We start from the raw sequence: 17,075 nt of genomic DNA on the forward strand, positions 1-17,075 counted from the left end.
TGTTTAAGGTTTTTTTTTATTATTATTGTTAATATGATTTAAATATATATTTTATTTCATATATATGTATATATATTTTATTGCATATAAATATTTTATTACATATATATATTTTATTACATTTATATATTTTGTTACATTTATATATTTTGTTACATTTATATATTTTGTTACATATTTATATTTTGTTATATATATATATATATATTAGAATTTTACAATTTTGCTTTTAATGCTCTTGGTTTAAAAGATGAACAAAGCATTGATGATACCCAAAAAGGTAGTGCACTAAACAATGTAACCAACCCTAGTGTTTCACCAGCATGTTTTTTGAACAATGAAGGTATAAGAAACGTTAAAATTTTTTTTATTTTTGTTATTGTTATCTTTATATATATATATATATATATATATATATATATATATATATATATATATATATATATATATATATATATATATATATGTAAATGTAATAAAATGTATATTATTTATATATATATATAAGTAATATTTTTTTATTCATTTATATATATATATATATATATATATATATATATATATATATATATATATATATATATATATATATATATATATATATATATAATGAATGAAAAAAAATTTATTTTTATTTATATATATGTGTAAATGTAATGAAATATATATATTTATATGTATATGTGTATTAGAGTTCTACAATTTTTCTTTTTACACACTTGGTTTAAAAGATGAACAAATAAATAATATTATCCAAGAAAGTAGTGCACTAAACAATGTTACCGACCCTAGTGCGTCCCAAGCAAGTTCTTTGAATCATGGAGGTATGAGAAATGTTTAAGGTTTTTTTTTTGTTATTATCATTATTGCTACTAAAGAATAAAATCACTTTTATGGTAGAATAAGTACTACGCTAGTTAAAGGTTTTCAAGTGTCATAATCTTGTATTTTTAACAATTATTACCTGTTGATAAAAATTGGGTACAAAATAAACACAAGCTGTAATACTATAGAGAAAAGTTAAAAGAACCAAAAACTAGTATAGAATAGCAAGCAACATATTTATTTTTTACTTTTAGGAAAAAATACTCTCTTGCCATTATGACTAGAGATCATTATTTCCTGAAAGTTTAAAGTAATTACATTACTTACTATTCTGTACTAGTTTTTTAAATTGATAATGATTATAATGATTTGGAAGAGAAGACATGCAGAATGTTTTATTTGTGAAAAAGATATCCTAAACTGCCTACTTTAAATGCTTTTCCTAGTGCAATAAACAAGAGAAATGGAACAGATTTGATGTTTTTAAGTAGTTCTCAAGTACAAGCTTTTAATTTTATGTTTTAGATAGTAATTTTTTTTTTCTTTTCTAAATCCTGTTTCTCATAAGTTTACAATTTCAGTAAAAGGATTCAATAAAATGTTGTTCTCTCTTTTTTGCTTTTTGTAACTAGAAGTTGAAGTTATTCTTTAAACAAAGAGAGTAAAATATTCTCAAATAATTTTCTTGTTTTTTTGATCACTTAACATTTCATAGAACTCTTCACCTACTTTATTTAAGAGTCTAAGTTTAGCATTTTCCTGTGAATGTCTGTCACCAGTTAGTGTTTGACCATGGAATTTTCCTAGTTTTGTTAATATAATTTTTAATTAGTTAGTTTTGTTAATATAATTTTTGATTTGCAGTTTTCTTTTTCTGAGAAAAATAGGCAGGCAAACTCATCTATAGTTAACATCTATCGTATCTCATCTATCATATTTTTAACATCTTGAGAATGGCTAGTGGAATTTTCCTAAAATTTCATTAGATTTTAATAAGCATTAAAAGTGTTAAGCATTAAAATTAATAAGTGTTTGTAGAAAGTAATATACAAATAAAAACAAACAACTAAGTAACCAAAAACACCAGTCAAAATATTTGGAATTAAAGTGTTTTGATTTCTGGTATTTTTTAAATTCAAGTTAAAGATGTTGCAGTTATATACTTTATCCAAACAGAAAAAGTTATTGTGAAAAATAAACTTTGATAAGTTTTTTCAGAAAAAAAAAAAAAAAAAACATTTTTAAAGAAAACTTTTATGATTATTCTGAAAGCAAATTTAATCAAGATTTTTTTATTATAACAAAAAAAAATTATGTTAAATAAATTTTCTTTTCCCAAAATTTAGCAAAACTAATTTAACATTATTTAACATTTTTTAATATTTTTATTATATTAAATACAAACTGATGGGAACCCTGGTTTTGCCTAGTATGTTTCAAAATTCCCACTAAAGTATTTTTAGAATCTATTTGTGGTTGCAACTGATGAAGCAAAGAATTCATTCATTGTGATAAAAATTATCTTTTAAACTATCTTTATCATAACCTGCCATTATTTTTTACAAATAGGTGTTGCTTTAAAAATATATTCAAAAAATTATTTCTTTCTGTTAAGTGCAAACTTTATCACAAAACAATTGCCATAACTGACAATAATATGGCAATTGTTTTGTGACAATTTATGCCTGACAAGTTTTAATATATTATTTATAAATATATTTATACTAACATAAATATATTTATACTAATTGCCAAGTTTTATACTTGGTAAAAATAGATTTTCATTTAACTTTTTCATGTTGTTTTATCTTTTTTCTCACTTTATGGCTCCCACTCCTCCTGTGAACAGAATTCTTTATAAATTTCTACTGATTTCTTGGTACAATTGCTGTACAATATCCAACCTGGAATTAGTTGCGTTTTTCTTTTATATTTCTACCCAATCAAAATCTTTAGATTACACAAAAACAAATCAAAATAAGTTGTTATTTTAATTGAAAGTTCCTCTAACAACCACCATTTATCCCTCTGGGTCTAATAACAATCAATAAACTCACTGACCAGAGTGATTGTCAGGTTAAGTTGTTCCCCAGGCCTGATTTTTTTTTAGCAGTTGGGTATACATCAGTAGACACCATTTACAACAATTAGAACTTCTGGGGTGTTGGAATTTTCAAAAAATTTTTAAAACAAAGAATTCAAAAAACAGCTATAACTTATCCTATAAAAAATTATAGCACAAAATAAGAATGTTTTATGTTAATTAGTTAAATTCTAAGACTGAATGCTAAAAATAATATACTTCAAAATATATACTTTAAATTATAAACATTAAGTTATATAACTATTTAATCTATTAAATGTTTTTTGATGCAAATTCAAAAACACTGGATTTTAGCCATTTTGCATAATCTATATGGTTAAATCTTTGTTTGTATCTATTCCATAATTCTTTGAACCATGGACGTATAAGAGATGGACCTGAAACAATATTGTTTTTTTTGCGAACCATGCTCATTGCGTTTTGTTACAAATCTTTTGTTTTAAACAATAGAAATTAAGTTGTATTAAAGTCTGTCAGATTCGTCTAAAATTTTTGATCTCGTCTAACCAGTGACATCAACTTCCTATCATTTACTTAACTTTTTTAGTACATGTATAACTAGAGATATAATAAATAATACAAAATATCAACTAGTTTTGTTGCTACCTAGAGCACAATGGTTGCATGTCCAGGGAACTACTCAATCTATTACATTGGTGTAGACTTCCAGTTTATGAATATTATAGAATTTTCTATTTTTATGTTTAACAACAGAAATATATACAGTTAAGGATAAATAACTTATGCATGAAATGAATATAAATACAATAAAGAAGAAAATAATTGGTCACAGTTTTAAAGAATTTAGCAAAGCTAATTTATGGCAAACCGCAAGAATAACTATTTAATTTTAACATAGCATGATCTACCAGCTATATATGAACTAATTTTTATTTGACAAAAACAAATGGGTTATTATGTGCTTTTTATGACAAATGAAATAATATATGAAATATATTAACGAGTGATGACAAAAAAATGAGACTGCGTTCAATTTAAATTTGCATGTACTAATACCATTAGCTGTATATATATTTTGCTTGTATTTTATGGCAAATTTATTCTAGTTTTAAATTAAAAAAAAAGTAATTAAAATTCAACAATTTAAAATAAAAATAAACAAATCTAAGCAAGAGCTTCTCCGTGAACGTGTGTATGGATTTTACATGGACAATAAGCAAAATGGTAAATATTACACTTATTGTCATTTTAAAGCAGAAAAAATACCAAAAGCAACGATATACCGTATAATTGAACGCGCAGAAAATAGAATCGGAACTCAAAGAGTTAAAAGAAGTGGTGGAGTCGCAAAACGAAAAATGACGAAAAAGAACATTACCAAGCTGAAAACCATGTTTGACACAAGGATGGCGTCTCACAAAAGCAAGCAGCTCGAAAAGTTGTTTGCGATCTGTCCTTTATATGCAAAACATTGAAGAAACACACAGATATTAAATGCAAAAAAAAACAAAGATGCCATTAAGAACAGAGTCACAAAAACGCAAAATAAGAACCAGATGCAGTCGATTATATGAAAAATATAAAAATCACGATTGGATAATTGATGGTGAATCTTATTTCACTTTGAAGTATAGCACCATTAACGGAAACCAAAATTTCTACTCAAGTAACACTGCTTTGACACCGCCAAGCATAAAATATGATCCAGTTGAAAAATAAGAACAAAAAGTGTTAGTCTGGATTTGCGTTTCGGCTAAAGGTATTTCTATACCTTTTTTTGTACCTTCTCAGCAATCAATCAAGCAAGAATTATACCTGAGCAAGTGGATCAAAAAAAGACATGTTCCTTTCATCAAAGCAAATCATCTAGACAACAATTACATATTCTGGCCTGACCTAGTAACATCACATTACGCAAAAACTGTAGTGGAGTATTTCAAACAAAATAACATCAATTTTGTTGAAAAGCAAGACAACCCTCCCAACGTAACTGAATGCAGGCCTATTGAGGACTTTTGGTCTCAATTGAAAGGAGAAGTATACAAGAACAACTGGCAAGCAGAAACTATTGATCAACTTTGCAATAGAATAAAGTATTGTTTGAATAAGATCGACTTTACTGCCATACAACGCCTTATGGGATCGGTAAAAGGTCGAACCGATAATATTCGTAGAAATGGAGTAATAGAAGGTAGTTAAATATATGTTTTGAAAGCTCCAAAAATTCTCTACTTAATACATTTTTAATTTTAAAATAATCATTTAAAGTAAAGGAGTTATGCCCTTTTAAACGCAGTCTCATTTTTTTGTCATCACCCGTTATTTTATCAAATGAATTATAAAAAATGAATTATATCAAATGAATTATAAAAAAATCTTTATCATATGAATTTATTAAAAAAATCTTTATCAAATGAATTATAAAAAAACCCCATTAGAAAATACACCTACTAAAAAAATAATGCATAGTGAAATATATATTATGGAGCTTGTAGAGTAGTCGAGGCAAAAAAAGGCAACATATCAAAAAAATACTAAAAAAATACACAAAACTAAGGCTAGTGAATAAAGGACCAAGGAGTTGAATGAAACCAGATCTTGAGAAAAAATTTATTTAAGCTTTTTTATATTTCGCTATACTTATTTTAGTCATTTTAAAATTATCATTACAGTCTATTTTATCATTAACAGGCTTTGCTTACATGAAAAAAGTTTAAAAAATTTACAAATGTTAGTCTTGAAAAAATGATGAAATTTGTTCATGCCGACAACTAATTTCCTTTACCTTGGTGTAATTTGTTTAATAATTTGTCAACTCGTGAAGTAGTTACTTTATCCTGAACAGTCTTATTAAACAAATGATATAAAAGTTTAAACTAACACATGATCAGAGTTTCTGTTTTAAAACTGTGGGCAGCCGTTTTAGTAGTTTTTTTTTTTGTTAACAGGGGAAAATTTAGATTTTGTCAGAAACTCGCATAGCTCGCTGATTTCTGTGGCCTCTTTGGTCTAAAACAATGAGTTGCATGTCCATCTATTATACGTTCATATTTGAACTCATGATGAATAGCTTCTACAGTTTTCTTACAGTCAGTAGAATGAAGAAAATGGAGTATATGACATACTGCTATGTGAAATTTCCATGTAACACTGAGCTTGATACCCTTAAATGTGTCATGTACATATTCAATCAAATCTGCATAGGACTTTTTAAACTCCAGAACAGCAGTTTTGATGTTTCATGTATTTTTATATACAATTAAGTTAAATGTGTATACATATACCTATAGTGTAAGTATGACATACATTGATGCATTTGAGTATAATGTATATGTATATACGTGTATTTTATGAGTTATGCAATCCACTTATATAAGGATACAATATTTTTAAATGGCATAGTATATGTATACTTAAATGTACATTTAAGTATAATGAGCTTTACTTAATTTTAAGTTTATACATACTTTGATTTGTCACTGAACAAGATTTTTATACAATGAAACACAAATAATGCTCTCTTACTCTACTTATAGTGTACAATACTGTTTTTATCAATAACTCCTCTTAAGCTCTTCGAGCTTTAAACAAATATCTTTTTTTTTTTTTTTTTTTTTTTTTTTATTAAAAACGGCAAAACTTCTGCTTACTTTACTTCAATCAATTTTTCTTCTGGCTTCTATTTATTTCTTTACTTCTTCTATTGTATCAACAACTAGCAGGGGTACCCGACGCTGTCCGGGAATAAAGTTAACCATTGAGCAAATCAGATAAAGGGGGGAATCATTCAAAGTGTGGAAGTTTAGCCCACATAAGTGGTTTCCAGTCTGTGCCACGTGGAGGCACTTCCACATACAGAGCAGTCTTTTTGTCTCAAGACTTACAGTCAAGGACTTAGACACAGAAAGAGAAACCTAAAAAGAAATGAAAAATTTCCTGTTAGTTTTTACATACCTGCCTTGCAAAACTCCTGGTCTTTGAAATGAAAGGCTGTTGAGAAACCTAGCTAGAGAAACATGGAAATATCAGTGTTCATTTAAAATAGACATGGAAATATCAGTGTTCATTTAAAAAATTATGAAATGAGATTTAATCCAGAACTTGTCTGTAAACAATATTTTTTGAAACTCCTCCAGGGGCCAAAATAAAAAGATTCCTAGAAGAGCCAACTCTAGAACAGGCAACATAAAATTGACCATGTGAGAAACATGGAGACCTCAAATCAACGCCACAGTATTTGATGGATTGTCCCTGAGACTTATTGACTGTTATGGAAAATGCTAGTCTAACAGGGAACTGAAGTCTTTTGAATGGGAATTCAAAATTGGAAGCTACTAAGGGAATCCTGGGAATAAGAACGCTTTCACCAGCGCCCTTTCCAGTCAGAATTGTTGCCTCAATGGTGCTGCGTAGCATTTTTTTCACACACAGTCTAGTTCCATTGCACAGTTTGGGAGGGTTCAAATTTCTCAACAGTATAATAGGTGATCCTACCTTCAAATAAAGTGAGTGAGGTGGCATACCAGGAGGATTTTGGGCATTTAACACCTCAACAGGAAAATGAACTGCATCAGATTCCTCAACAACAGCATCAATTGACTCATATAAGTTGGGTTCACCTGGCAACATTGATAAAATCTTAGTACTTATATTATGAACATTATCATTTTTGGCAGCAAGAATTGCTCTTTCTGTCAAACAACTTAAGTTTTGATAGTTCATTTTCACACTTGGATACACAACATTGATAAGGTCCCCAACTGACTGTACCAAATTGCACAGCTCATGAATCAATTGAATTTCATTGTTGACATTTTGAGGAACCTGCCATCACCAATTTCCAAAAGAACATTTGGAAAATTGTCAAGATTTTTGTCACTTCCCAAGCTCACTCGCATGTTTTGGGTCAGGGTCAATGTCCTTGCGTGTCTCCACAAATGTGTCATTTTCAGACATGCATTGACTTCATCTGCAGCTGTGGACTTTGGGATGACTGGCAAGGTTTGCCGGAAATCCCCACAGAGTAGAAGTAAAGTGCCCCCCATAAGTATGTCATTTTTTCTGAGATCTTTTAGAGTTGTAGTTAGGGCTTCGATAGATTTATGGTGTGCCATGGTGCACTCATCCCAAACAATCAACTTACAATCTCTAAGGATTTGACCCCTACCGCTATTCCTTGATATATTGCAAGTAGGATTGTCTAACCTAGCAATATCTAGTGGAAGTTTAAATGCAGAATGTGCTGTCCTTCCGCCATCCATCAAGGTTGCAGCAATACCAAAAGAAGCTACAGCGACAGCTATCTCTCTCCTAGATCTTACTTCAGCCAATATTAGGTTGGTCAGGGATGTCTTGCCTGTACCTCCTGGAGCCTGTAGAAATATTATGGATCCATCCTCATTTCGTAATGCATCCATTATTGATGCATAAGCATGTCTTTGATCATGATTGAGTAGAAGCCTTTTTTCAGCAACATATGCTTGCAAATCTTCTGCATTGTAAATAATTTCCCTAAGGTAGTCACTGTGAAGTGCAGCACCTTGGTTGCGGACTGGAGAAGGTAGGCCTAATTGCTGCAATGTGCTGTTATTCATGGACTCACATTTATCTTCGATCAAAATCAAGGCCTCATTAATATACATCTTCAGAATATTCAATTTCAAGATCTGGATTTTCTCGCCTAACCCTTGCAAGAATATCCTCACTCAATGTTTCCTTGTACTGGTTCCACAATTCTGCCGGATTTGAAGGGTTACATGTGCTAACTATAATTGCAAATAAGTCTCGCATTTGTGAAGGTAAAGATATTTGTTTAGCCTCATTCAAGCACTCATCCCAATGGTTGTCCCCCTCCAAGAGTCCTAACATTTGACATGCCTCACGAAAAGTTTCACACACGCAATTTTCAACAGTTTTCACCTCATCAAAAGACCTTGGGCCTCGCACCTTGTTTAGCAGTAACGGCAAGAAATAGCATTCCTTGTTTTTGGGGTTAACCACATACACTCTTCCCAAGGCCTTGCCTGCTTTTCTCCTTGACCAACATTTTTTACTTGCATTCCAGGTAAAATACTTGGGAACTTCCACGTAAAGCAAGTTCCTTGCAAGTTCATCAGCTGTACAAAGCTTGAAAAATGCCGTCAGAGTTGTCACGTGGATTAGCTGATATTTCGGTAGCATTCTGCTCCGTGAAGTACACCCTTTGGCCATTTTCCAGGTGCACTTGAAGGTGCATCACAGTAACAGAACGATGATGTATGGAGTAACCAAATATCCTCCAGAATGATTCATTGCTACTCAAATATCTCCCAAATTCGTAGTTACTCACCTCTTCATTGGCTCTTGAGCCAACAACGCCAAAAGCAGCCATGTCACTTCCTTTATTCACATACTTGCAGATATATTTGATAGACTTTACACTACTACAAAACTCAACATTAATGTGTGCATTAAACATTTTAGAAAGCACAGGGGAGTAAGGAACAACCCAACTGTTGTCAACTTCCATTTCCACGTTTCCCCGCAATCTTACTTTGGCTGTAAAGCTACCATCTAATGGAGCACGACGTCTATACAATGGATAGCCATCTGTACCAGTTTGAGTCTCACATAGTAAATTACGCGGATACTTTTTTGTGCACTTGCCATCCTGCATACATGGGGCTTGGAGATTGTGGCGGCCACAGGGCCCATGAATCATATTCTTAGTTATAATTGCAAACAAATTTGGGTCCACTTCAGGGTTAGGCAGTTCTGCAGATATCACACTGTCAATCTGAGAAGGGTGAATTTTTGACTTTAGCCGAACTAAATTGTGAGAGTGGGGGAGACCACGCTTTTGCCACTCAATTGTGTTCAAACACAGCCTTTCAAAAGCCTCTCTAAACTTTATTTGCTTGTGCTCAAACACTCTGGCAATCAAATCATGACGGTGGCTAGCCTCTTGACCATTTGCCAAGAGCTCGCGAATTTCTAACCACGCTGGGTTACACGTGAAAGTAACAAATAAGTCTGGCCTTCCAAACTCACGCACATAGGTCAATGCATCCTGAGAGTACTCATGCATGTGGCGAGGACTGCCAGTAAATGAAGATGGTAGAATGACCAAAGAGTCCACATTTGTCACACTACCATCCGAAGCAATAGCATCCCTAAGGTGTATATACTCTTCGGCCCTCAATTGTTTCTGATTTAGGCAAATATATAACAGTCTCTCACTCTGTATTTTTGCACACATATCAACCACAAATTGCTGAAGCAGGTTGCGACAATTAAGCAGGTAGTTCTGCTCTTCATCTCGAACCATCAAACGATATGCATAGAAGTCCATGGCAGACACTTTCTTAGAAGTTTCTTCACCACTAATTGGATTTACCTGTCTGAGAGCAAAATTGTATCCATCTTCTCCGTAGGGAAAAAGAAGAGGATACTGCAAAGCATCATACCAGCGATGTGTTTCAATGATACGCTGGACTCCCGCATTTCTTTTGTGAATAACAATGTCATGTGTTCCAGTCTCTTGGCCAGAAATCACAACTGCAACCTCATCAACTTGTGGAGCATAGTAATGTCTCTCATACTCACCGGGGGGCTGCCTATCAGCCTTGATAACAACCTTATACTCATCAGAAGGCATTCTAGAAAGAGCTACCTCAAAAGTATGCACCAATGAATTGCACTCGTGAAGCATTCCTTGCAGATTTTCAACAATTTCACGATTTGTACCTGACAAATATGAACACCTCTGAGAGGCAGCATCTCCTACAAAGTACAATTGTATAAATTGCGGTGCCTTTCCCTCTATTGGTAAAAGCGACCCTGCCAGATGGTACACTTGGCCCTGGACTGTAAAGGTGGACTGAAATCCAGAGTGATCAACAATGTTTGTTGCACCAAATGAGGTCATTTGAAAGCAAGAATTATATTTTCTCATGTTTTTCAAAAAATCCCTCGACTGGGGAGTTTCACCATGGGTGAGACATAAGAGTTCAGGAGGTGGTGGTGTCAAAGGAGCTAATTTCACCTTCCCACTGTTGCAACATAGTCCAGGGCGCTCACCCTTAAACGTTCTTGCTCTACAGAACTTACAAATCTTATCCATTTTACCGATCAAAGAAAATGTGCTATAATCAATTGTAGGATCATACATAAAGCCATCAGTTTCAACAGACCGTCTGGCCCTGGTTGATGATCTGAACTGCTCTACTCTTTGCCTCTGTTCAGCAAGAAAAGTTTCTCTTTCATCAAGAGTCTGCAATTGTCTCATCTCTATCTCTCTTTCTCTACGCACATTATTTGAGGCCTCTCTTTCAATTTCAGTCTGAGACACTCTAATTTCAAGCTCTCTTGCTCTGCGCTGTGCTTTGGAGGATAATCTTTCTTCCTCAGTTTGGGATTGAGTTAATTGAAGACGTCTTTCTCTGCGCACATTATTTGAGGCCTCTCTTTCAATTTCAGTCTGAGACAATCTTACCTCAAGCTCTCTTGCCCTGCGCTGTGCAAGTAATGCCTCTCTTGCAGCCGCAGTTTGAAGCCTTCTCTGTTGCGCTCGCCGTTCCCTTTCTCTCAACAGCCTTTCATTGCGCTGACCAGGAGTTTCTTGCTTTCCTTTCCTTGAATCGATTCCCTTTCCTCTTCCTCGGGCCATCCTTTTTTAATAAATAAGTATAAATAAGTTTTAAAGTTATTCCATGGCTTCATAATTCTTTTCAGCCAATAATTACTAAAAAACTGAAGCAAAAGAGAAAAACAAAGCAAATTATTGCCGTTCATTTTTTCACCTTGCCTAATTTTGTCATGTCAGCTTGATAAGCTGACTTAAGAAATCATTTCAACCTTATAGGTCAAACAATGTGCTAACATAGGCTGTTGCAACCCAAGGACTTTCAGTGAAAGGGACATAGTTATAGAAAATATTGTGCTCAAACATCATGGGTCAACCACTTATTCTCAAAATGTTAAGCTATGAATTAAAATTAAATTGATAACTATCCACTCCAACTGGCTGAAATAAAAATAAGACCAAATAATAGTTTCTCTGCATGGGGCAGATAATGTACAAAACCAAACAAAGCCTGTTCAAATCATGCAAGACCAAATTAAAGCATTACCTTTATTCCAGCAAGCAGATCCATGAAGGCTTGAAAAGAGCAAAAGAAAAATAGATAAATTCAAGATTTTATACTCAACCAAGTGTAATTGAATTGCGTGAAGAAACTATTTACAGCGGATTTGATTGACGTAGTTTCTTTTATATGTTGTAAATATAGTTTAAGCGGTTTATTTTATGAGCATATTTGAGGTTCTTTGTATAGTATAAATTAAAGGAAAACTATTTGTAAAGAGAGAGTTATTTTTGGAGAAGAGAAAATGTAGAACTGAAACGTTGTGTTCGCTGCAAGAAAACAACACCAAGGCACAAAAATCCCAGGGACAATCCCTTTTATACAAAGTAATAGATTCAAAGTTCAGTTACCAAATAGTGAGCCCAAAAAATCTATTTGATTTTGCAGTTTCACATATTTTCACACTTTATGTTGGCTGAAAATAAGTCACAGGATCAAGTTAGCCTTTCAAATCTGATGAGCAAGGGTGAGCTAAACATTCATTGGGTTCAAGAAGATTAGGGAAGTGAGCCAAAGAGCCTATTAGATTTTACATGACCGGCAAGAGGTTAGCTAGAATTAGCCCCTGGATTTTTTAAAATATTAGGACGCGGCCAAATTCAAAAGAAAAAAAAAGAAAGAAAGAATTTACCTTCCTCAAACAGCCTCTCGTGGGCTGATTTGTTTAAAGCAGGGACAATCCAACTGCCTTTTGTTCAATGCATAACTATTCCAAAGAAAGAAGAAAGAAAAGACATTCTAATTTTTATTCTGACAATAAATTCTTCAGCCATTTCAAAATTAGTTGTCCGGTCGCCGAGGACTCAAATTGGACTCGGCCGGCGAAATTCAGCTAATGCCTGGGAGGGAGCCATTTTGAAAAATCTCTGTGAACATTTCTTTAAAAGATTAGTAACTCAAGAACCGTTTGTCCAATCAAAAAGCTTAAAAAGATCAAATTGCTCAGGATTTTGAGTTCTACACTTTTAATTTTCTAAGGTTTTTTATTAGACTAACTGTTCTAGAGATTTTTGCATTTAAAGGTGACGTCGTAAAAAAAAGAAAAATTCTTTTAAAGATTTTGTTGTTAGTAGTCCGTTTTAAAAGCTAAAACATAGCCTATGGCATTAGTTAGATTCCCACAAATTTTTTAAGTCATTGCTGATTAAATTTGGTGGTCTGGTTGTCAAGAACTCAGCTCGGACACGGACCACGAACGGTACAGTCCTCTTTTATTTATATAGATAGGTTTCAAATCCTTAAATAATTAAAACTCTCCTTCTCTAAAAATTCTTCTTAAAAAATCTTTCTTAAAACTCTGACTTATTCACTTCATTTGTATAAGAATGGGACCTTTTCCTTTTTCTTTTTTGTTTATTCAAGTCCTTCTCACTCTTTTTGTTTATTCAAAAGTCCTTTTGCTCCTTCATTTCATTAGAAGTCCTTTGTAACTCTCTGTTTGGGCTTTTATAGTTCTCCATTATCATTTGTTTCATTGCTATATCTACTTATCATTAATTTACTTGACAGGTAAATAAGTCTCTGCATGTACGTCTTTTCTTATTTGCTGTTTTTAACTTTTTTTTCTTCTTTACGTTTTATCTTGTTATTGTTTATTTATATGATAGGGTGAATAAGTCTCTGTATGTACGTCTTTTTGCTGTTTTTAACTTTTCTCCCTCCTCACAGTAAAAATAAGAAGTTATAGTTTGTACCAAAGCAACTAACAAAAACCAATTATTACAACCCTTAAAGCAGTTAATATATACTTGTGTAAGATAATAAATTAATGCTTTAGATATTACACAGGTTTTTGATTTATACCCATTTTTTCCTTAACATTATTTAAAACTTCTGTTTTCGTTTAACTAGTATATAAGCATGTAAAAAGATAAGTTTAAAATATAAAACAAAAATGCATTGTGATAAAAATGTCTCTCATATGAGTAAAGTTAAAACAATTTAAGTTTTGTGCCACATATTTTGTTTTTAAAGTAGTACATGCTGATGAGAGCTGTGACTCAATGATTTCTTGTTTCAGTAAAACCTCTGACATTTCTAATCAATGCTAAAATTGATAATGAAACACATTGGAATGTATATATTTCTTGATTGAAAATCAAGAATGACACACACACACACACACACACACACACACACACACACACACACACACACACACATGTATATGTATATACAATTGGTCATACAATTGATTCTATAGAAGTAAATAAATAATTTTTATTTAGGAATGAATACAAATATAGTGAGTATTTTAAAAGATAAAGTGGCATCAGAATGGAGAATATTTGCACGTGGCACTGGTTTTAATGATGTGGATGCTGTTCTTGATCAAATAAGTCATGATGTGAATGTTGATCAAAAAGTTGATGATCATTTGGCAAGAAAAAAGTCTAAAATTGAAAATTTCTTAAAGAAACTTTATCAACGATGTCCAAATGATTATATAAAGTGCATTCAGATTTCTCTGCAAGCTATGGGAAGGAATGATGTACTACAAGATATAATCTTCTTGAGTGAGTTTCATGTAGTTTTTGTTTGTCTTTCTTCAAATAATTACCAGTTGAAAGAGAATTTAAAGAAAACTGTTTTTTGAAAAGTTGTTTTTTCTTAAATTATTGAAATTTAAAATTAATTTTGTTTTATTTTGATATTTTAAATAACTCTTTGGAGAAACATTTTTAATCTTTACTTCCTTTATAAATAACAAAAGTAATAATTGTAATAAACAAGTCTTTTTGCAAAAACCCAGAAACTCAGTTGGGTTGGGTTTTGCCTGCCTTGTCATTCTGCATCATAAACTTCCTCATCTACTTTATTATATTTACTATTACCAAAGTTAAGTAATGTTTAATGGAATCTTAATTCATTTATTCACTCTCCTATAATGTCAATGTTACCCCATTACAGGAGGTAACACTGAAAAATGCATAGTTTTAATTGTAACTAGTCACAATTTAGTGATAATGTCAAATCTATAAGCATGACAATAATGATATAGAGCAATTCCACGACCGTCACAGCATGACAACCGTCTTTTTTTTGCCTTTAGCCTTCAATATTTTATTATTAAATAGATATAAAAAGATTTTTTTTTGCTATTTTGTTAGCTCATAAAAGGTGCTACAAAAAACAAGAAAAAAAATTAGGGTGGATATATTAGCCTCTTATTCATGCGAGAAAATATAAAACGTCACAGCATGACCAAAATTTTCTCACTGTTTTTTAGTTTTTAGATCAACATCGCCATTCAGCTAATATAGATGAACTGAATTATTAACTTGGCATTAAGCAAAAAGTTTAGACATTACTCTTACAAGTTTTATAGCTAAATAACATTTATTTAATTAAATTTCAAACAGGTGCACCTTTAATTAACTAATGGTAAACATCACAGCGTGACGTCACAGCTTGACCAGACACATTTGGGTAATTATAAACCAGGTAAATGGGCTGTTTTTAATAAATTTAAAACTAAGTAGAGAAATATTAGACAAATATATAATTACATCTTCATAAAAATAGTTTTTACATATCAATCTTCCGAACACGCCCATACTATATCAGTGTCAAATCGCGTCCATATTATATTGCTGTCATATATACAACGTTTTAAAGTTTTTTGGTGATTTCGTCTGAAGACATAAGTTGTTTCACTAAATACTTGGCACTTGAATTGGGTCGCATTTTTGCGTTGCTATTCTTTTAACGGTCCCACCAATAGCATCTACTGGTCCTTTCCCATGAGAAGCAGCGAAAAAGTTCCAGAATAATTTTAAACCATGCTGTTCTTCCAACCAGGGTATTGCTGATGCAATAAAACGATTTTTAAATTGATTGCTTGGCCCGTCTGTCCAAACCTGTAGTATTTTAACACTTGATTCAATATGCTTAGATAATAAACTATGAACAAATACAAGAATAGATTCTTTTGAATGGCTTAAATCATCTGAAACTATGACAGCTGATGAGCATGAATTTTGGTACCAAAATACAGCAGTAAAAATAGTAACTTGCTTCTTGTGCCAATGTGCTGACTGCACTTCATCTTGCCACAAAGTTGAAAAATTTTCAGCAAAATCCACTTGAAGAACGGCTGTGTCTGGATTACTTTGAAGTTGGATCTTATGATCACGATATGTAATTGATTGTTTCTGTTTAATAAAATAATGCCAAAGAAATGAAGGTAAAGATTTTGAAAAGCTGCTGTAAAGATCATCAACTCTTCCCTTTTTTTCAATTTTTTTAATATATTCCTTTCCATTACCTTCTGCAACTTTTTCCCATTGGTACCATGTAATGCATTTATTCTTGTCAATTTCATTCAAAACAAATAGATTATGAAACTTTGCAGCATCTTTACATGTGGTACACATATTATTATAACAAATGTCTTTTTCACTATCACATACAATGCTTAGAGGAAATTTATGTGAATACAATGGAAAATTTGAATCAAACTTGTGCAAGGCTTCAAGAATAAGAATTATATTTTGATGCTGTTGACAACAACAAACGTTTCTTGACATTGAACTAGACAAAAGCACATGTGGTGGGCGTAAACTAGCAAACTTTGATTTTCCGACTGATTCTTCAGGATAATCACTTTTAAAAACAGCATAAGCTTCATTAACATTCATATACAAATGACGTTTTTGCACAGTTTCTTTCTTGTTCTTTAATCTCACCACAATGGTGTCTCTTTTACCGGGTGCTTGACGGGATATATCATCACGCTGGTAAAAATCAAGAACCAATTTTACAGTTAAAGCATCTAATGCATTTTTACTAAGTATTTTTTCTGGGCTTGGGATTTCATTCATTTTTGTTAAAAGTTTTTGTACAACTTTAGCCCTCTTTCTGGGTGATTTTGGTAGTGCTGACTCGGCTCTCTTAACAGCTTTTCCAAGAGTGCTTGCAGATTTGTAAAGGGGTGATGTAACAGCTACAGATTTTGATTCTGCTACTTTTTGTCTGCTCTTTCTCTTTCGCTGCCTTTATTTTTCTCGTTCAGCCTCCAAATTAGCGAGTCTTCTTTCTTTTCTTTTTTTTGATTCTTT

General features: G+C 32.1%; 1 protein-coding gene across 3 annotated transcripts in view; it reads left to right on the forward strand.

Moving 5' to 3' along the window:
- The window catches only part of LOC149894276 (uncharacterized), a 37,823-nt gene that overhangs the window by 10,972 nt on the left and 9,776 nt on the right, over positions 1-17,075 (forward strand). For all 3 annotated transcript variants that reach the window (XM_090075755.1, XM_090075747.1, XM_090075764.1), the window contains 3 exons: positions 251-343; positions 732-824; positions 14,244-14,531. In XM_090075755.1, coding sequence (XP_089931881.1) covers positions 251-343; positions 732-824; positions 14,244-14,531 — 474 coding nt within the window. The remainder of the gene's footprint in view (positions 1-250; positions 344-731; positions 825-14,243; positions 14,532-17,075) is intronic.

Source organism: Hydra viridissima, unplaced genomic scaffold (assembly GCF_058129835.1).
Source record: "Hydra viridissima isolate aposymbiotic clone 2 unplaced genomic scaffold, HvirCarnegie_v1 scaffold_1, whole genome shotgun sequence".
NCBI classification, from domain to species: Eukaryota; Metazoa; Cnidaria; class Hydrozoa; order Anthoathecata; family Hydridae; genus Hydra; species Hydra viridissima.